General features: G+C 48.8%; 9 protein-coding genes across 9 annotated transcripts; 5 read left to right on the top strand and 4 right to left on the bottom strand.

Annotated features, from left to right (window-relative positions):
• Window positions 1-72: 72 nt before the first annotated feature.
• Window positions 73-4,442, bottom strand: sec73 (Protein transport protein; the record flags this gene model as incomplete). The annotated part of the gene is made up of 2 exons (XM_031145403.1): window positions 73-4,001; window positions 4,055-4,442. 2 exons carry the CDS (start codon window positions 4,440-4,442, stop codon window positions 73-75), a joined length of 4,317 nt encoding a protein of 1,438 aa, XP_031009533.1.
• A 667-nt stretch (window positions 4,443-5,109) lies between these two features.
• ecm14 (putative metallocarboxypeptidase) lies at window positions 5,110-6,911 on the top strand (the record flags this gene model as incomplete). The annotated part of the gene is made up of 2 exons (XM_031145404.1): window positions 5,110-5,553; window positions 5,601-6,911. The coding sequence occupies 2 exons, from the start codon at window positions 5,110-5,112 to the stop codon at window positions 6,909-6,911; spliced, it is 1,755 nt and encodes a 584-aa protein (XP_031009585.1).
• A 943-nt stretch (window positions 6,912-7,854) lies between these two features.
• On the top strand, window positions 7,855-8,428 carry Mgst3 (Microsomal glutathione S-transferase; the record flags this gene model as incomplete). Its single annotated transcript, XM_031145405.1, has 3 exons — window positions 7,855-8,033; window positions 8,135-8,256; window positions 8,343-8,428. 3 exons carry the CDS (start codon window positions 7,855-7,857, stop codon window positions 8,426-8,428), a joined length of 387 nt encoding a protein of 128 aa, XP_031009584.1.
• An 803-nt stretch (window positions 8,429-9,231) lies between these two features.
• On the bottom strand, window positions 9,232-10,116 carry SRP102 (Signal recognition particle receptor subunit beta; the record flags this gene model as incomplete). The annotated part of the gene is made up of 2 exons (XM_031145406.1): window positions 9,232-9,861; window positions 9,922-10,116. The coding sequence occupies 2 exons, from the start codon at window positions 10,114-10,116 to the stop codon at window positions 9,232-9,234; spliced, it is 825 nt and encodes a 274-aa protein (XP_031009588.1).
• A 303-nt stretch (window positions 10,117-10,419) lies between these two features.
• AKR1 (Palmitoyltransferase) lies at window positions 10,420-11,583 on the top strand (the record flags this gene model as incomplete). The annotated part of the gene is made up of 2 exons (XM_031145407.1): window positions 10,420-10,695; window positions 10,750-11,583. The coding sequence occupies 2 exons, from the start codon at window positions 10,420-10,422 to the stop codon at window positions 11,581-11,583; spliced, it is 1,110 nt and encodes a 369-aa protein (XP_031009587.1).
• A 219-nt stretch (window positions 11,584-11,802) lies between these two features.
• Window positions 11,803-12,863, top strand: ptr-1 (Palmitoyltransferase; the record flags this gene model as incomplete). Its single annotated transcript, XM_031145408.1, has 3 exons — window positions 11,803-11,987; window positions 12,079-12,127; window positions 12,186-12,863. 3 exons carry the CDS (start codon window positions 11,803-11,805, stop codon window positions 12,861-12,863), a joined length of 912 nt encoding a protein of 303 aa, XP_031009543.1.
• Window positions 12,864-14,620: 1,757 nt separating this feature from the next.
• ATP9_1 (ATP synthase subunit 9, mitochondrial) lies at window positions 14,621-15,241 on the top strand (the record flags this gene model as incomplete). The annotated part of the gene is made up of 2 exons (XM_031145409.1): window positions 14,621-14,819; window positions 14,874-15,241. 2 exons carry the CDS (start codon window positions 14,621-14,623, stop codon window positions 15,239-15,241), a joined length of 567 nt encoding a protein of 188 aa, XP_031009586.1.
• Window positions 15,242-16,410: 1,169 nt separating this feature from the next.
• Window positions 16,411-17,750, bottom strand: LHYA1_G000418 (putative epoxide hydrolase; the record flags this gene model as incomplete). The annotated part of the gene is made up of 3 exons (XM_031145410.1): window positions 16,411-16,613; window positions 16,690-17,383; window positions 17,475-17,750. 3 exons carry the CDS (start codon window positions 17,748-17,750, stop codon window positions 16,411-16,413), a joined length of 1,173 nt encoding a protein of 390 aa, XP_031009583.1.
• Window positions 17,751-19,403: 1,653 nt separating this feature from the next.
• Window positions 19,404-20,110, bottom strand: LHYA1_G000419 (uncharacterized protein; the record flags this gene model as incomplete). Its single annotated transcript, XM_031145411.1, has 2 exons — window positions 19,404-19,736; window positions 19,832-20,110. 2 exons carry the CDS (start codon window positions 20,108-20,110, stop codon window positions 19,404-19,406), a joined length of 612 nt encoding a protein of 203 aa, XP_031009582.1.
• Window positions 20,111-20,903: the final 793 nt, after the last annotated feature.

Raw genomic sequence — 20,903 nt, forward strand, 5'->3', positions numbered from 1 at the left:
GCATGGCATTGCATGCTTTAAAAAGGAGTGTTGAACGCTTGCAAAGGAAAATGAAACAATCGATTTTTGAATTCAAGCGGCGATAGAGGTCTGCGCTGGAGGGGTAGGTAGTCTTTCCTGTTCACCCTCAACTGATTCGTCTGTGTGGTCACCTGCATAGTGTTTTTCGGAGAAGTATGATCGAGAAGGCGAATTCGAGGCCTCCGGTGTGTAGAACATCGCTTGCTGATTTGAGCTTCCCGGACGATTGAGGTAATCTTGGTCCTCTTCCTCATCTTCCACTGGAGGTAGAGGCGTTCGTCTCCCGTCCTCCGAGAAACTGATGGCTGCCTCGCTATCTTCACCATCTGATGTTACAATAGCCGGGATACCTGTTGGATGTAGCCTCTTATGAAGTTCCCTGAAGCTTTTGGTTGTTGCAGAGCTTGTCGAATTTTGTCGTTCGCGGAAGTCTGCAGGCTCAGCGAGAGCAGATTGGAAATCGTCTTCAATTGTCGCAGGTGAAAGACCACCTGGCTCATCTTTGTGGGGTTGCCTTCGTAGTCGTAAACGCTCATCAGGTGACATACTCTGAAGCTCTGACCCGAACTGGATAACAGAAGCCTTCTTGCCATGAACCACAAAGCTGCCAGTACCGCGAGATAGCACGTCATCTGCAGCAGTTTCGTCGGACATTCCAGCGCTCGATGACGAATCTTTCCCTTTCCTGCTTCGCGTGTGGGTGGGTACATGAGCTTCTCGAAGAGTACGATGCAAACTTCGACGAATCTTTCCTTTCTCTAGCTTCTCCTTTTCAGCTGCGGGGTCCTTCGTGTGATCCTTGCTCTCCTCAACGTCGGGAGCAATTGGACGCTTGCCGTCTGGAGTTCTTTCTGGCTCCTTAAGCCCTGCCTCCTCCAGCACAGCTTGCTCTGCCGCATCCACATTTGGACTTGGAGCTCGTGGTGTATCTGACATGGCAGTAGTGGGTTTTAAGCTGGCTTTTGACGGAGTTGTGGCTAAGCTCGGACTTGAAGGCACAGCACTAGAGACAGATGCTTTGCGTGCACGAGCATCGAAGCTCAACGGCGGAAGCTCCCATGAAGCTTGCTGTTGGTGGAAACTTGAGGAGCTCGGAACAACGGGTGGGGTCTGGAAAATATCATCCATTCCATGATCTGCTTCCTGTTGGGGCGCTTGCAGCGTCGAAGTTGATGGGCGATTTGTCGCTTGCGAGGTCGGTCGCTGGCCACGGTGAGCAGTGCTTGATATCGAACGTAAACGATCAAGAGCGCTACGTTCAGAAGCTGCAGTTTCACTCATAATATCCACTTTAGGAATGGCCTTCTCTGGAGGGTTTCTCTCTTCATCCAAATCCTTCACCAAGATGTCCCTGTGACATCTTAAGCGCCAAATTTCCATTCTGCCCCATTTCAAGTTAGCAGCCATTCGACCAGCGGCGAGAAGCACCTGCTCCCGGGTTTTTGGCTGGATTGGAGAGAGGATTTGAAGGTGTCGAGCATTCCTGAGCTGGGCATCAAGTTGTTTTTCCGCTATAGTAAGCCTTTCCTCAGCTTCTGAAATCTTCTGCTGCATGATTTCCCGGCGAGCCGAAAGAATGTCTTGCTGCATCTTTGTATCGATCCTTCCACTGACAATGGTTACTTCGCCAGTCGGGGTTTGCACCGATTTCATTCCATCTGTCTGGCTCTCCAATCGTCTTATTCCACGACTTCGCTGGCCTTCATAATTTCCTCCAACTACGCCCCGCATGCGGACCCCAGCTGTCCTGAAAGCTGCCGCATAGTTGAGTTTCGCAAGCCAATCGTTCATTTCTTGTTCATTGTCCGCAAGGAAGGTCTCCTCAAACCCTCCGTGCCGAACGAAAATGAATGCGTTCTTATGCTTCTGATAGGTAGAGTCGAGCAAAGCGACTGCATCATCCGTCGACATCAAAGCGTCAGGGCTGAATTGTTCAAGGGGAGGCTTGAAGATAATTGGTATGCCATCGTGGCCTTGCTTGATATGTGTTTCCAATTGGTGCATCAGACTCTTGATCCAAGTGGTATTCCTGAAGAAGTAAAGCTGAGCACCAGTTAGAATAGCTCCCCATTCCTGCCAGGGAGATCTGGTCTTTTTCTTCTTCGTGTCCTTTCGCCAAAGGAGGCCAACTTTCGTGATCTTTATATCAACAATCCCGGGGTGGGCCTCTTCAGGATTTGTAACAGTTTTCTCGGACATAAAGGCGTCAGGGCGAGATCGTGCTGAAACTATCTGTAGAACGCCCGTCCTGAAGAAAGTCTTTTGTAGATCCTCCAGATTGAGCGATGGTGCCGTTCCGAGGTAGCCGTAATGTTCCTCCAGATGCATCACGTCCTTGAGATTCGGTCTCAGCGTATCTAGCTTGCTGTCAATAATAAGAGTGTAAGGATCAACAGGCTCTTTCGATGGCCGCTTCGTTGGATCCACATTGCCACGTGACAATATGGACTTCTTTTTCGTCTTATGCTGTACGATTCGTTCGCCGTTGATGTCAAGATCGTCTTCAACATGAATAAAGGGCGTGTACGAAATGTTGTCATAGAAGCATTCTAAAATCTCATCAAATATTCCCTCGCCGCGAATATTCTTCAAGTACTCCGACTTCTGCATTTTATGTTTATTGTTTTTGTTGAAGACGTCGGTGTGCAGGATGAGGAGTGAGAATGCAATAAAGTACGCTTGATCAGGAGATGCGTATATGCCGGGGTTGCACTCATGGTATCTGTTGGCGAAGCCTTGCAAGCATCTATCGATTTGTTGAGTCTCCTTGGGTAATTCAACTTCCATCAGCAATTTTCGGATGGCCATATCCATTGGGTCACCGAAGAAACCAAAACCTCTCATGTAGCTTCTAAGAACGGCTTGAGAAAACGGATCAGTACCCTTAGACAGCACACTAGCTACAACGCCCCTGCTGACAGCTTCTTCCAGGCGAACAAGGTACTTCGCCGGGGTATCATCTTCGAACCGTTCAGGTAAAACAATAGGCTCTCGTGTTAGCTGGATGGAATTATTCTTGGACGTACTCGAACCTGGAGTCGCGGGACCTGAGTTACGTGGAACAGGTGGCTCGGAGTTTTGGCGAAGTCGATGTGATAGACTAAACAGGTCACCAAAGCTCTTTCTACCAGTTGATGTAGAAGTGCGGACAGAAGTAGGAAGGGTCGGAGTGGGTAAAGCGTCATCACTAGCATTGTTATGTAGAGAATTCAGGGTAGATGATCTTCCACGCTGACCCAACCTTGCACGAGTTGGAGACGAAATGGAGGATGCCGCTGATCCCTGTCTGAATAGCCCTGCAACTCCCGATGCGGATGAAGTTTTGGCGAGAGCACTGTGTGAGATTGACGGTGATGGTGACAGCATAGGAGAGGGTAGACTATCGCTGGCTCTCACATCTGCTTTTATAGCAGCAGGATCGACCCCTGAGATTCGAGAGGAGCTAGCAGATGCTCGAGACGCTGCTAGAGATTGGGCCTGGTCTGGGTTGGTAGATTTCTGAGGAAGATGGGAGAGATTAAACAAAGGCGCTGGTGTCTTCTTCCGACGGGGAAGGCGAAAGAAAGTGGTGGTTGTATGAATGGTATGTGTGGTTGTTGTAGTTGAGGCATATACTCCATGATCTCCTGAACTCCCATCAGACCTCGACGATTCAGATACCCGTGTAGCTGGGAGTGCTAAAGTCGAATTGGAATCATCACCGTAGGCTGGTGGGTAATTTTCGCTACTAGCTGTTTGTGTCGAAGGTCGCGGAAGCTCGTCAAAAGTGACTCTGCTCTTATTACCTGAGGGGGCAGTTTCGGACATGGTCTTTCTCCTTTCCTTCTTCTCGTGTTTCGTGACTTTCGCCGGCTCTTCCGCGGTAGAGTCCAAGGAACTCTTAACACGGCCCATCCGTATTCTCGACTTTTTCTTCGTTGGTTTCGCTGGCTTTGTTGCATTCATATCCATCGTAGGAGCGGTCGTGATGATTTCGGGGGCTGGTTCATCTTTGTTAGTAGAATAGGCTAGCGGGGTAACAATTGATACTCACGATGCGGCATGGGGGGAGCAGTGGCAAGCTGATCTTGTTGGGCCTGTAGTCGAGCCCTTGTTGATAATTGGGAGTCTGAAGCATGGCGGAATTTCAACATGGAAAACCGGTGATGCTTGGGTGTTTGTTGCTGCACAGGGGGAGTGATCGAGGGCTCCAAAGGGCTGGTGGCACTCTCAGCTGATGCTCGAGGTGAAGATGCTCCCTCTGCTTCAGCACCTGCTGGAGACAGAAATTCTGCAGCGGAAGGTCTTCTGGGTATCTGCTCGCTGGCTCTGCCATCGAGTAAAGTCGGGTTACCCATTGATTCCGGCAACAGAAAACTTCGTCGTCGGATGTCGTCGCTAGATGGACCACGACGACGTATCAATCCCGGTAGGAGAGGCATGTCGGAGTCCAATTTGCGGCTTCATCGATATCGAGTATGGTGAATGCAACATGAGTTGCACGGAAGGCGAGGAGGGAAGGATCCGGTGGGGTAGACGGGGATTTCGAGAAAAGCAGAGGGTTGGAGAGCTGCTGAATTGGGCTGGGGAGGATGGGGACTTCGAGTCTGATGCTTAGGCGACAACGCTCAGATGATTACAGCTCAGTATGTAAAAACAAAACGAGTGAGGGAGGAAGCGACAACCAAGTCGTCCAGATGAAAAGAAAATTCAACATTCCATGCTGTATAATAGGAAAATGAACAATTGGTGATACAGTAGTAGGACTTGTGTTTCAGCCTTTCTGATATAGATTCAACACCTTTAGAGGGACGATAACATTGATATTACCCGTTTGAAGTACAGTACAGTAGCCTCCCAGCGGACTTTACACTACGACACGCCGAGTACTCCACTACTAATAAGACCGTGAGACCAGCCCAGCCTTACTTCGCCGATCATCCACATCACACCACCAGAAGAGCACATCCACCAGATCCAACCACTCACACACTCGCAGGTGCCTTGCCTGTCTGCTCTACTCTACCCACCGCAAGTTGTACAGAATAATCTCCAGTATCCGTAACAATATTGATCTTCGTCGGTATTGCGACTGATGCGCTATTGATCATGCTCGCACTGCACAACACCCTCTCTTACATTCCATTTCTCCTTCTGGTCCTCTGTGCAACCAGCCAAGCCTTCGCTGTCCCATGGACCACCAGCGACAACTCTCACTACGCAGCTACTCAACGCCATTCGCCACCCGAAGCAAAGCATCGCGGTGTCTTCCCCCAATTGACATGGCTCCGGGATACTGCCATTGAGAAGGTATTTGGCGTGCCAACAAAATCTGCAAAGGCGGGGTCGGAGAAGCCAAACTGTGCATCGCATACCTCGAGTTCCCAGATCCCAGCGACACTGTTAGCCAAATACGGAGGTCATGTGGTTCTTCGATTCAACTTGAGTACACCGCATGAGGAGCAAGCATTGGCGGAGGCCGCGGATACCCTTTTCCTGGATGTCTGGGAGTTTACTAGCAATTGGGCAGATATCCGACTGAGGGAGGACGATGTACGTCAAAAGGTTCCTACTATACGTCTTGTACTAACAAAGAGAAGGTCCCATCTCTACTCGGATTACTACCCAAATCACTCCAGAATGCCTACTCTCCTCTTATGCCCGATCTGGCCAAGTCCATATATCAGACTTACCCTTCAATTGCGCAGGCTCGCCCGGCCTTCCCACCATCTCAACGAGATCGTGCTTTCACGCCGTCTCTAAAGACATCAGATGGAGCTGACAATATCTTCTTTAGCAATTACCAGCCCTACTCGGTAATTGTACCATGGATGCGTCTTATGGCATCTATGTTCACTACGCATGTTCGAATCATCAACATTGGAACAACTTATGAGGGTCGAGACATTTCAGCTCTTCGAGTTGGCGTTTCCCCAAACCTCCCTCAGGAAGACCCCAAACCGAGGAGAACCATTATCATCACCGGAGGTTCCCATGCACGAGAATGGATATCAGTAAGCACTGTGACATATATTGCCTGGTCTCTGATTACATCCTATGGAAAGTCTCCAGCAATTACCAAGCTTCTCCAAGAGTTTGATTTTGTTTTCATCCCAACTAGCAACCCGGATGGGTATATATACACGTGGGAGACTGACCGTCTATGGAGAAAGAACCGCCAGCAAACGAATTTGAGATTTTGCCGTGGATTAGATCTTGATCGCGGCTTCGGCTTTGAATGGGATGGAGCTTCCGCTCATAGCAACCCCTGTTCCGAAAGCTACCAGGGCGAGGAGCCATTTCAAGCGGTGGAGTCACATAGACTGGCCGAGTGGGCAAAGAATGAGACTGAGAACAACGAAGTTAAATTCGTCGGTTTCTTAGATTTGCACTCATACTCGCAGCAAGTGCTATATCCTTACTCATACTCCTGTAACAAGGATCCGCCAAGCCTGGAGAATCTCGAGGAACTAGGAATGGGACTTGCCAAAGCAATTCGGATCTCAAGCGGGGAGCAATATGGAGTTGCTTCCGCCTGTGAGGGTGCTGTTCCTGTCAAGCGGGGTCAAGCTTCCCGGATGGAAACAGGCGGTGGCTCAGCAATTGACTGGTTTTACCATGCGATGAAGACGCGATATAGCTATCAGATCAAGTTGAGGGATACAGGGAGTTACGGCTTCTTACTGCCAAAGGAAAACATCATCCCCACCGGAGAAGAGGCATACAACGCAGTTAAGTACTTTGGCGATTTCTTAATGGGGAATAAGGGGATTGAAGGTCAGCTTTGGAAAGAGATGCATAGGGGGGTTGATGTGGAAAACGAGACAGTGGTGGCTGACGTTGAACCCATCGAGGCAGAGGTTGAGTATGATGCTGATGAAGCAAAGTGGGACCTCAGGCGACGGAAATGATGAACAGTTATCTTTAAATAGGTTCAAAGGAGTTAATGATGGAAATAGCGGCATGTACAGGTTATGGTATTCGGGCGTTGGGGATCATTGTTTTATAACACGCAAAGAAATGTATATAATACCATTTATTACCCAGGCTGGGTCAGCCATATATTGTATAGAAGATTACTCTGTACCACCAGTCTCTGTGTGACAAGAAATCTTTCACCGGCAGCGGAAACAGCGACATGTACGTATGTATGTATGTGCCCTGAGTAATCAACCAGCAACAATTGCGTGATCCCACCCCCACTCTAGCTGTTGTGTAATCTACTCCCAAGGACATGGTACCGCACGGCCTGTCCCTAGACATACATAAGCTTTCCATCTCCTCGACATATGTTCCTTTTCTCTGTTCCAAAGACTTATCGCTATCTCACTCAACTTCAAGATGAAAACTAGAGCCCTCGTCTCGTGCTGCGTCGGTCACTTCACGAGTATCTAATGTTGCCGGGGTATGTACAACAGTACCATAACTGCCGTGTGGCAGACCTGACCTACTCTACTGTACCTCACCTCTTCAGCTGTGCAACTTCCAAGACAGAGAGCAATGTAGCTTGACGTCTCGCCATTGTGAAGCCATCACCAAAACAAGCCTCGGCACAAACATATGTTTCCTTCCGCGTCGGAGACTTTCTGAGCCGGCGACGGGACAACCCTAGGGGAAGATCCAAGCCATGCCGTCACGCATCTGCCGTGCCTGGATGTATTTAGCCAGTTCTCTCTCTATTTATTTCCTTCAAATCTGACTTTATATTTCACTCAATTGACTATTTCCTACAAGCCCTTTTGTCATAACTTCTCCTACAGAACCATTCACTGCACCTCAACTTCCACTTCCACTTCCACTTCACATCTTTAAAAGGAGCTTTGCGCAAAACACAAGCACTTCCAAACCGCCACAATGGCAACAATGGCCATCGCCCCAGACTATGGCTACGTCCTCCTCGCCGCAACCTCGACCTTCATCGTCAACATCCTGCATATGCTCAACACAGGCGCCTACCGCAAAGCAGCAAAGATATCCTATCCAGCCGCATACGCACCCTCCTCACGCACTGATGCCGACGCACACAGATTCAAGTAAGCTAGCTCCTCTCCTTCCCCCGTCCCCTTTCCCTTTTCCTTGTTTGTAAAAAGACAAAGCAGTGCAGACCTGAACAAAACTAACCTGAACAAACCAGTTGCGCCCAAAGAGCCCACGCCAACTACATCGAAAACCAAGTCTCGACCCTCGGCGCCCTCTTCATAGCCGGCTTGAGCTACCCCCGCGTGGCGGCTGGTATGGGCCTTGGCTGGAGCGCGTGTAGGTGGCTGTACATGAAGGGGTATTCGGAGGGTGCGGCGGGAGGAAAGGGCCGGTATAGGGGAATTGCTTATTTGTTGTTCCAGGTGGGCTTGATTGGCATGGCGGGGTGGACTGGGGTGGCGACTATTTTGGGGTGGTAGATATGGAGATGGGAATGGTGAGTAGTTGATTGATTAATAGTTGACTGTACTATAGATGAGAACGCACATAAGCTTGCTGGTTTCAACTTGGGGGGTTTCGGACATGCGTGAGGTGTGTTTGTGTGAACTTGCGGGTATTGAGCTTTTGAGTTGTGTTATAGGTATGTACAACGCTGGGTTCTACGCTGTGGGGTAGAAAACGGAAGTCGTCTTTGGTGGCACAAGTATAAACAGTGTAACCCTAGTCGTTTACAAGCAGTGTCCAGACTCCCCTCCCCTCTAGCCACCATCAGAACCCTCAAATCGCTTCCTCAATATCCAGCTCAAATGACATCTTCTCCTACTATCATTCATAAAAACCACTCCCAGCCAACCTCAACCTTTTGCTTAATCAATCCTCAACTAACTCAACCGACCATCTCCTCCCTATTCGCAACCTCCCCCGCTACACCATCAAAAATCCTTCCAGTGCATACCATCTTTTTAAAAAATGAAAAACTTCTTGTGGGGGGTGACAAGCATGGGATATGAGAATTTACTCGAATTCCATTTCTATGTAGCTGTGTTATGGCGGGTTTCAGTGCTAGGGAAAAGGCGGCTGGATTTTACCTATGTAGCATTCTCCTGAGCAAGAGTTCCTCACTTCCACTAGGAATAAATGGAATAATAATGAGGTATAGGGAACTGACCATTGGAAACGAGTCAAGAAAGTACTTCTTAATCAAACCTATATTTCCCAGTCAATATGACTCAACATGAGATAAAAACACCAAATCTGTATAACTAGAGCCGCTCTGAAATCCACGACCACCATTTATCAACAACAGGCCCCTCACCCCCCCGCAACATTACCCCCAGAAACCTCAACCACAACATCAAACTCCTCCATCTGCTTGAACCTAAACTCCGTACTCCCCACCTCTCCCAGCCACTCATCCCTATCCCCCTCATCCTCCATCCCAATCCCCGAATCCAGCAAGCCCTTACTCCTCGAACTCCTAACCTTAGATATCTCCATCTCCAAACTGCTTTTCACAAGCGAAGCAGGGAGTGCCGTAAACAAATCCCCCTTATTCGCCGCTATCAAGATGGGAATCTCTTTCAGCGCTTTCACAGCTTTGTTTTTGCTCTCGGTCCTCTTTTGCAGTACAAGGAGAATGTCGTGTAGATAGTCGGCTGTATGTCTTAGCCCCTCATCTCCAGCGGAAAGCGTAGCGGCGTCTACGACGAATATTATGCCCTTTAGGTTCTGGGGGTTGGTGATGCTGGCGAGGGCATGGTGTCGCAGCTTCCCGTGGCCTGGAGTGTCGACGAGAAGGAACTTCTTGTGCCTGAGGTTTGTAGGGTCGTTGACGGAGCGGTATCTGTCGGAGGAGGCGAGGGTGCCGACTGGGAGGTGGCATTCGGCGGAGATGGGGGCTTGAGAAGTGTGTGTTTGAGCGGCAGATGTGCCGCGCTCGAACTGGATTTCTTATTAGTATTTTACCCAGGGCTTCTTAACAGGGAAGGGACAATCGTTTACAAGAGTTAGGAGAGAGGTCTTCCCAGAACCACTGGGGCCGATGAGCAGTATTGAGGGGAGAGTTGTCAGGCCGCTTGCTCGAAAGACGAATGAATGTAGGAAGAGTGGTATGCTGAGGACCAGGAGGATACCGACGATGAGCGCGACAGGTGATGGGCTCATTAGGGCATGCGCCCACTCTGCAATTGTAGACATTCTGCCTCTATTCCCGATAATTTCGAGTCTTACTGTCGCAAAGGCTGCAATGACTATAGGTAGGTGCAAGGCTTCGAGCTGAACAACCCGCGCCGCGGCGCACTAAAATCTTTCGATGCAGGGGGTACACTCAGCCTCGTTCATGACCCGTCAGCTTCAAGTAATCCAATTTCAAAGCGCCGACTCAAACTTCCACCATGTGCGTGTCCTTCTCACGAATATAATTTATCCTTTTGTTTCGACAACGAGTAACGAAGTGACGGATCTTGGAGGCTTGAATTTACTCTGCGACTCGACCCAGGCATGGCGGATGAGGACAAGAAGTCGAATTCTACGAGTGCAATTGGGACAGCGGATATGATGGGGCCAACTGGGAAAGCATCTGCAGCAACACCGAAATTGAGTGATGATGACCATGTTGAGATGGAGGAGATAGTATCCTCAGGGTCCCCAGTGAACCCTGATGAAGATATCATGCAACTTGCGCGACTCGGTGATATCCAGGGGATAGAGAAGCTGTTTGATAGTGGGAAGTTTGATGGTACATATGCTGATGCAGAGGGGATTACGCCTCTACATGTATGTATCTATACTCTGAAGGAGCTCTGGGACAATTACTGATATTCCTTTCAGTGGGCTGCTATCAACAATCAATACGCCATGTGCCAGTTTCTACTCAAGGCTGGCGCAGATGTCAATAAGAAAGGAGGGGAATCAGTTGCTACTCCTGCAATGTGGGCAGCTCAAAGGTGTCACTATTATACAGTCCATCTTTTACTCGAAAACGGCGCAGATCCTCTTGTCACAGATATCCAGGGCTACAATATCCTCCACCTCGCAACATTCGAAGGGAACATCTTCCTACTCGTCTTACTCCTGCACCAAAATATCTCGGTGGACATTCCAGACAGCCATGGACATACTGCGCTCATGTGGGCTGCGTACAAGGGGTTCCCGGCATGCGTGGATCTATTCCTGAGATGGGGAGCAGATGTTCATGCTGCGGATGAGACGGGATTTACAGCATTGCATTGGGCTCTTGTCAAAGGATCCCAGGGTTGTATCCAGAGATTAATCGAATATGGGGCTGATCGATTTGCGGAAACTTCGATGGGAAAGACACCCGCAGTCACAGCGTCAGAAATGAAAACAGAGAGGATATGGCACCGAGCATTACGAGAATGCGGGTATGATGAGGATGGAAAGCCAAAGACAATTGACTTCCCGATGAGTTCGTGGTTGTTACAGGATAAGCGGAGCTTTATGAACAAGTTCTTCTTTTTCTTCCCGTTCTTGATTATATGGGTTATGATTATGATTTCAAGCCATATGGTGGTGTACGCGGGCGTACCTATGGCGTTGTTTGCTGGTTATGGTTTGCAATGGGTTGCACAGGAAGTGATGGAATATGCGCCATCGGATATGAGGCATATGCATAAAACTGTACGTCTTCTGGAACATGTCTAAAGACCAAAAGCTAATTATGTAGCCTTGGCTTGCAGGAATATTCGCGGCTACATTATTTTGGGTTGGGTTAAGGTGGCTGTCGACTGTCCTTCCTTGTGAGTTCGACTACCGCGAAAAAGGCTATTGCTAATCAACGTAGGGACATATTCCGCCTACCCATTCAGTAATCTTGCTTTTGGGGTGTCGTACACCCTATGCGGTTACTTTTACTTCTGCACCATGATCTACGAGCCTGGCTATGTTCCTAAGCTTGGTGGACTCGGTCCCCAAAAGGCCGTCATTGACGAGCTTTTGAGTTTATGGAAGTTCGATGACCAGAACTTCTGCGTTCCTTGTATGGTTCGGCAGCCATTGAGAAGCAAGCACTGCAAGAGGTGCAACCGCTGTGTAGCCAAGCATGACCAGTAAGTAGTTCAAGTCCGGATTTGATTTATTACTGACTCCATGAAGTCACTGTCCTTGGGTATACAATTGTATCGGCGTCAATAACCACAGGCACTTTTTCCTCTACTTGGTGACTTTAGAGGTGGGTGTTCTGTTAATAGTGAGACTGACACTGAAATGTGAGCATAACATACCCAATTTACATCGATCAAGCCCAGCTAACAATAGCAGATTTCGAGGTCCTGAGTGACAAGGCCGAAGGGAGTACTGAATGCAATATTCTGGCTCCAGAGCTTTGCAAACTTGTAAACGCGGATCCATACACACTTGTCCTCATGATCTGGGCAGCTCTACAATTGACATGGGTAACTATGTTAATGTTCGTACAGCTTGTCCAGATCTCCAGAGCCATGACAACATGGGAAAACATGCGCGGAGCAGACCATATGCATGGAAGCAAGGCTTCACAAGCCATCACCTCAGCCCTCACAACAGGCACTACCTCGCAATCAGGGGCGCAAATCGGCAACGCAGGTCTGGGACCAGATCCCGTCTTACCACCTACCCACGCCCCTGGCGGGCACCACCACAACCACAAGCAAGGCTGCTTCGCACAATGGAAGAAAATCCTGGGCGTGGACACATTCGTCGAGACGGCGCTCCACAAGAAAGACACCACGCACCGCAATCGCAACCCCTTCTCGGCCGGCTGCCTCACAAACTGCAAGGACTTCTGGTGCGATCCGGCGCCTATATTCGGGAAACGGGAGAACGGCGCTGCGATGCTAGGAGGCCAGGTCGTGGATTACACGGCCATGTACGAGACGCCCAGGATGATGAGTACGAGGACGAGAGGCGGTGGCTATGAGAGCGTGGCGGTGGATGATTCTGTATGAACGATATGTACTGTACCTACCTATCTATGATTATGAGGGCAATTGGGTGGCGGGGGCGCAGAGGGATGTGGATACTTAATAGTGAAATCCAAAATATGTATCATGCACAAACAAACTTTGGATTCTTCACAACACGCACAGCACAGCACAGCACAGCACAAAACAATATAAAGAAAATAATGAAGTGATGCTGAATATTATATGAATGGGAATTCTCTTCCCTTCCCTTCCCTTTCTTCATACCTACGGAATATGATCCGGGACGGGAGCTGAGCTGTCCACTGTCCGGCAGCTAGCCCAGGCGCTACCCTCGTACTAGACTAGACTACTAGTAGACTACTGTACTCTACTGATTCAATCTACGGTACGGAGGTACGGAGGTACGGAGTACTTGTACAGTACTGTACTGTACTGTACAGGACTGTATGTACTGAAGGGAAAGGAGATTGCGATTGCCCAACAGAATCTGGCCTCCCCTGACCCTCGGCTACTTCGGACAGAGAGTGAGGTGAGTAAGAGACCCGCTGGGCTGGAAGCTGCAACGTACGTCAACGTCACTCAGGGGTAGGGTGGTATTTGGGGATGAGAACTTTTCGGTTTGGGTTTTCAGGGTAATGCGGCGGTATTTATATCATATTTAATTATGTACTTGATCTATGGTACCTATCATTACAGTAAAAAACACCTGGTCTCACTCATAAGCATAGGTACCTTAGGTAGCTCCTCCGTAACATAAATCTGGGAGGTGACGGCACGCAGGATTTCCGTTTTTTCCCGTACAGTGGATACCCGTGAGATCAGGATAAGGATGGGATTTCACGTACCCTACTGCTGCATACAGATTAGCGCGGTGCATAATGCCCCACTTGAGGCTGATAACAATCTGTTCTCTGCAACTACATCCTATCAATGCGTCGTTTGTGGGACGGTGGAAAAGGGATGGGATGGCTGCACTGCATTACTCGTGCTGTGGTGCACGTGTGGGATTGTATGTGACTGTATGCGTTTCACGGTTTACGGAGAACACAACTGCGATGAGGGTGAGGTCGAGGTCTATCAGGGATAGATGGATGACATGACCCCCACGGGCTGGACCTGACTCGCTCTTCTTTGGCTTTCGCTGTCCGTGGACAACCAACCTTGCGCTGTTTATTTGCGTCGGGCAACTAGTAGCCGGCCACTCGGAAAGTGTACTTGGACTCGAAATCTCTCGAATACGGAGAGGGGAGACGGAAATCGTCCAGTCAGACAGCCATAACAACAACAAGAACAAGAATATTAACCTCAATATCCGTAAACACCCGAACTGTGGATTTCCTACGTGGGTCAATCGTTTGTTTGATGCTATCGCATTCCCTCGCTTTGATTCGAGCCGTCGCAGCAGAAATGGGTCCCTAGATCCATTCATACCCACTTCACGCCTCAACAGGACAAAGCAAGCGCGCAGTGTGTAACCGCAATAGGCAAGAAGCTCAACACCACGGATCACCATGTGAGAAATGCACCCCGTCCGGCTCTCCCACTTGGAAGCGTGGCGTCCTACCTGACTCCTGAGGCCAACAGTAGGGAGCTCGTTTGAAAACTTTTCCCACTCGACTTGAGCTTGTCCTTTCCAACCTCTACTTTCCCTTTCATTTTTAGAACACACTCCTCCAGCTTCTCCAGACTTTTTCCTTTGCTCACTCACACCTCTAATCATCTCCTCTCCTCTCCACCCACACCAAACCACACCACACCACCACAACCACCAATACACAATGGCTGCTCGTATGTTCGCTCCCAAGGTGGCCTCCCTCATGGGCTCTACCTCAGCAAAGGTCGCTCGTCCTGTCATCCGCTCAAGCGTCAAGGCCAATGGCTCTCAACGCGCTTTCTCTGGTCAGTATATCCTCAATCCCACTGCCATTGGCACCTCAAAACCCAATCCCGCCCTTATCTCCCTCTCCCAACTCCATCGTCACATGATATCCAACCAAACCTCCTGAACCCAACTGACACAATCCCCCACAGGTGTCTCCTCGAGCATCCGCGCCCAAGCCAGCAAGCAATCCACCCCATTCAGCGCCGTCAAGCGTCAACAAGCCTCGCAAATCCTCTCGCACGCCAGCCGCAACATGGCCGCCCGCCGAGGCTTCTCCTCTGAAATCGCCACCGCCATGGTCCAGGTGTCCCAGAACCTGGGTATGGGATCCGCTGCCATCGGTCTCGGTGGTGCCGGTATCGGTATCGGCATGGTGTTCGCTGCTCTCCTGATGGCCGTGGCCCGTAACCCAAGCATGCGTGGCCAGCTCTTCTCGTACGCCATTCTGGGTTTCGCTTTCGTTGAGGCCATTGGACTTTTCGACTTGATGGTTGCTATGATGTGCAAGTACGTGTAAATACATTTTTTTCGCTCATCGCGGAAGGGGTTTGGATAGAGGGCGTGCGGTGGAATGGAATGGTTGCGTGTAGGATTCGATAGAGTGGTGGAGGGGGCATAGAAGGTGATGCATAGATTTGGAGATAGACGGCTAGACCTAAGACTGTACAGTACTACTATAAAGGGTGCGTAAGAAGTATGTCCATAGCATTTAGCGGTCTCAACTCCTTGATCCATCCATCCATCTCCGTCAGCTTCGCTATCGAAGTCAGATTTCGTAAATCAGAGAAATCACGTGGCATATCAACATCGCAAAACATCACAACATCTTCCATGCACAACCGAGGTTACCTCTACTCTGTCTGCTGAAGATGACATCCTAGATCGTTCCTGGCTTGGGTCCCTTGGACCAAGAAGAGAAGAGAAGAGTTGCTTTTTCTTCCTTCAGTGAAGTGTTCATTCATTGAAACAATCCATCCATCCATCTCCCACATCACCTCAATTCCTCAACTCCTCTCCAGTATAAAGAAAACACACCTTACCCGCCCCCAAAACAATAACAACACAGCCTTGCAAGCGTTGCATAGCATATAGATATCGCATTTCTCATACTATGTATATCTATATGCACGGCTTGCTTTACAAAAAACAGAGATAGATAGATAGATAGATAGATAGATAGATAGATAGGGAATATCTTCTTTTCTCTGCTTGATGTTTCGTTCATGTACGCACGGGAGGGAATAGCAGGCTAATTCTAACTGTATGATGAGGAATCAAGTATGAGTGAGTGAGATGTAACTGTTTATAGATGGCAAGTAAAGAAGTACGGTGATTATTTATTTATTTTACTGTACAAGCAAGTAATTCTATAAATAAAGATTATGATGAAATTTAGAGACGTGCATCGGAAGACCTGGGCACGAGTGGTGGATTAGAGATAGATATATGGTACTGATGTACTGATACGACTTGTTCAGCCAAGTGAGTGCGGTGAAACTGAACGGGAAGGGAAGGGATGGTTTAGGAATGCTAGGCAAGCACCTTGTGCAAGTAATGGATGGGTTCAGTTCTATAATAAATGGCAATAAAGAGAACCCTGGATTAAATATCGTATCTCATATTGATGCTATACAGATTACCTCACCATCTTGCCTCGTGGTCATGGCCATGGCCGTTCGCTCCAATTCAATCATATCCACTCTTCCCCTCCACAACACCGTACGCACCACCGTCCTTGCCAAACATCGTCTTCAGGTCCCGAACCAGGTATTCCGGCTTCTCGGTTGCGTAGAAATGCCCACCGGATTCGTTTTCCGCCTCGTAGACAACGGGTCCCATGGTTCTGCACCATGACTTGGGCAGGACGGCGAGCTCCTGCGGGTTATACGCTGATATCGATCATTAGCTATCAACCAACCATGCATGCAATTTCCATAACAGGCGTCCCGAGGAGAAGAAACTCACCAAGTCCCAACTTCACATGGGGAATATACTTCGACACCACATCACTCGCAACAGCACCTTCCCGCGGATGCGACATCTCATAATATATGCGATGCGCAGCCCCCGGTCCCCCGCGACTATACGCATACACACTGACCCAGGTAAACAGCTCCTCCTCGGTCCACTTGTACCCATCGGTCCAGTCGTGCAGCTTCTCATACACCCACGCCAGCAGCGCCACGGGGCTATCATTCAACGCATACGCCAGTGTCTGCGGCTTGGTGCTCTGCTCGACGAAATACCCGCGTCCCTCGGCGCCGAACCACGCCGTGCGCGCCAGCCCCGCCTTCTCCTGCGCCGTGTACGGCGTGAGCGTGTGCTGCAGGGCCAGCAGCGGGTTCGCGGTGAACGAGGGCGCGGACGCGACCACGAGGTTGATGTGCGAGGCTTTGCAGGAGGCGGGGTACAGGTGGCCGATCGTGCGCGTTATGAAGAAGCCCCAGTCGCCGCCTTGGGTGACGTACTCGTTGTAGCCGAGCGAGAGCATCAGTTTGTGGCACGTCTCGGCGTATTGTTTGGCGGCGAAGCCGCGGGTCTTGACGCTGGAGGAGAAGCCGTAGTTGGGGAGGGAGGGCGCGACGATGTGGAATGCTGGGCCGGCGGGGTCGGCGAGGAGGGGGAGGATGGGGAGGGCTTCTATGAAGGAGGCCGGGCCCTGGGGGTGGATGTTAGATGTTGTTCGTCTAGAAGGATGGATGGGGGGACTTGCAGCCGTGGACGAAGAGCAAAGGGATGGCGTTCTTGACTGGGCTCTTTTGCCAGATGAAATGTATATCTAGCTCATCGAAGCCATCTACTTTGATACCGGTGTGGTATTGAGGAGCTTTGTTGAGTCTCTCTTCTGCTTGTCTCCAGTCCCATTGCTCCCAGGCTTTGGTCAGACGTTGCATGTCTGCCAATGGAACACCCAGGTCCCATTCCGAAGCTTCCAGCTCATCGGGAAACTCGGCGAGAGACAGCTTCGTCTTCAGCTTGTCGATTTTCTCCTGGGGGACGGAGATGTTATATGGTTCTGGAGCCATGATTCCAATTATTGGGTTTCGGTGAAACTTGATGGATCCGAATTTGAGGAAAGATGACTGGGTATTTGTATAGAGATTTGAAGAGAAAGAACCAAGGAGAGCATACTAGTAAGTGGGGAGATGTTGAGTTACCCGACCGTTACTTGATTCTGGTTATGGTACGATAGGTGACGTTCAAGTGCCGGTCAAAGCTTTTGGGATATACGCAGCATACGCCCGTATTACCCATATACGCTACCCCGCACAAGCTTTCTACAGTTCCTAGCCTAAGTACTTTATATCTGCAGGATTGAGTTCGTAATTACAAGTACCTGGTCATTATTGGTCGGTTCAGTACAAACCTTGTTGAATTGGCCGAGTGCATTATTTTTATTCAAGGTCAGAGTCGGCCTCGGACCGTATGCATGTCTACATTAGAAGAGCTGGGGTATTAACACAACGTTAATGTCTCGTATCAATGTCAGCTCTACCTAGGTAATATCTCTTTATAAGTATTGGAGAGACCATTGGAAATAGTATGCTTTGATATAGTATACTATTAATACACCATGGATAATCTGCTGGTTGGTCATTGAATAATGCGGGGTTGATGGCGGGGTAACCATTATAACACTCCTTAATAACTATTAATGAACCTTCGCCCCACCGTGTAGACAGGTGACTTCAGCAAATGATATCACTAAGTCTAGGGCCCAGTATGACCTTACAAGGACTTTACGAGGCCATTCAGGTCTATAGAATTCTATGTTCTATGGAGCAAATTCACAATTTAACATTTATTAACGGGGCTGGAGAGTAGTGGAACCGTGAAATAGAATCCAATGTCAGCTTCTCCATTCTGACACAAGGAAAGAATAGCCATGGACCTTTGGATAACTTAGATAAGTTAGATAATTTAGAAAACTCTATAGAATCCGAACAATATCTTCGGCTGACTTCGGAATCAAATTACTTTTCGGCCGCACGGAGTATCGTCGGGGGGTTTATCCTAGGCTCTGCTCTTCAACCACAAACCATACAACAGCTTCTGCATCTACTCGCACGTCTTATTCATACAGTCTTCGGACGGAGTCTCTCATCTGCAAATACCTATCCCTTCCCCTCCTGCTTTACTCCGTACTTAGCAAGCTACTTAACTAGGTGCGGGTCGAAGACAGAACGCCTCTCAAAACCTCCCTAGACTTTGCTTTCTAGTTTTGAGAATTCTATTTGCTCTTATCAAACTTAACCCTCTGCGGGACAGTGGGATTTTCCTTATTTCAACGGGCTGTCTTGAGGAAATTTGACGTTAAGAACCGTGCCTGATGCTTATTTAGTCAAGTGACTTGGTCTTGGGGCCTTGGGTTTCAGCGGAAGGCTCTATGTATGGTTTGTAGAGAGGAACTCCATGCCAATGGTATTATAGTTTCTTCTCATAACTTTAAATCTCGTTGACTGGTATGAATGGCCATACTAATAAATACTCCGTTTCCGAAATCCCAAAGCAATGACGAGCCCAATCCCGCACTTCAAGACACCAAATCAAAGAATTTGGATAGCAACCAATTTCAATTCAACTTTTGATAACTCCCTTATTTACACCTCTTTTATCCCAAGTACAGTCCAGCAGCTATACCATCTCCAGCACTTCATGTTATGCAACAATCTTCGCATTCAAGAAACGACAAGTGGTGAATCATATTGATAGGCTTGGGGTTCCTCACTGCCCACCTCAATGGCGGCCATCTCGAAATAGATACAACCAGTCTTGTCCCCAATTGCTGCAGCCCTGACCTGATAAACGCCGACGGAATCTGCTACGGGACAAGCCAGCCAGTCCGAGCCCTTGAACCAGACAGCTGCATATGTCTCTGTTGGCGCGAATCTCTCGATGCGCGTGAATCCCGTCTGGGTTGCTGTTGGGGGAATGCCAGCGGCAGGAGACGAAAAGCCAAATGCCCCGTCCCCAGATATGTAAGCTGCCTGGCCTCCCGGAACCGCAACATCCTAAAGTGAGGCTGTATTAGTACCCGTTTGGTTGAGATTGGATGAATGAATGACTGAATGAATGACCACGATGCGGGGGAGTGATATGGACTTACCATGCTTGCGCTGGAGCCCGTGAGAGTAATGGCGGTGATGTTTGTAAAGTCTCCGCATGTGAGGTAATTGCTCGGACAGGATGTGGCAGTGTTCTTTCCAATGAAAAGACCTCCATCCGCAGCGTTGAGAACAGCACCATCTACAGCAGTGCCTGCCGCTTTTGCTGTGGGTGCGAGGTAGTAGACTGTATCACCTGGTTGCTGACGAGAGCTCAATATAGTCGGCGAAGCAGAGGTGAGAGCTATGAGCGCTGTCATGAAAAGAGCTCTGGTGAACATTTTGAAGTCCTTGATTTGGGGCGCACACGGTATGGGTTGGTTGAAGAAAGAGTAAGATACCTTATTTGCAATTGCAGGATAGTAATTTATCAAAAGAAAGAAGATTCAACCCGGATATACTCTTTGAATCAAGTGAAATAAATTGAAATATATATCCACGAAGCAGCTGCAACGTCACATCGAATGATTCTTTGGTTGCCTATAGAACGCTTAGTTACATGAACAATTTGGGTTCGAAAAGTGATTCAAAAATAGATACGAGGTAAAGTCTTCTAATTATTGAGTCCTACATATTGATTCTCAATCAAAAATACATAATCAGGCAGCAGGAAAAGTGAACCAAAGTGAAGCAAAGAGGAGTGAAGAGGATTCAAGCCGTGCGGCGAGCCTGGTTGGCACGATGAACGACAAAGGATTTCCCGAAAGCTGCATTCTTCTCTTCCTCAAACCACTACTGTAATTTCATTCTAGACTGATTTCATGGAATTCAATTCTTCACATGTTTGCTTGCTTGTGTTTTTCGGTTTCAAGCAGCATTAGATATCTCGGCTTTATAGAAGTGATTTACATGTAAAACCTCACGTCACTAGGGTCATAGTCTATGGAACATCACTAACATATTTCCCAGGCTTTACTCGCCATATATATAATTCATGCTGATTTCAATTACAGATCCTTTCGTTCATCCTGTGGTTTGCCAAGAATGCAGTCCTGCAGAGCTCGTAATCCTCATGCTGCTGCCTAAATGTCCAATGTCACATCAGCAGAAACACATTGATTATTTCAAATCTTG

Source organism: Lachnellula hyalina (assembly GCF_007821495.1).
Source record: "Lachnellula hyalina strain CBS 185.66 chromosome Unknown contig00004, whole genome shotgun sequence".
Taxonomy (NCBI): domain Eukaryota; kingdom Fungi; phylum Ascomycota; class Leotiomycetes; order Helotiales; family Lachnaceae; genus Lachnellula; species Lachnellula hyalina.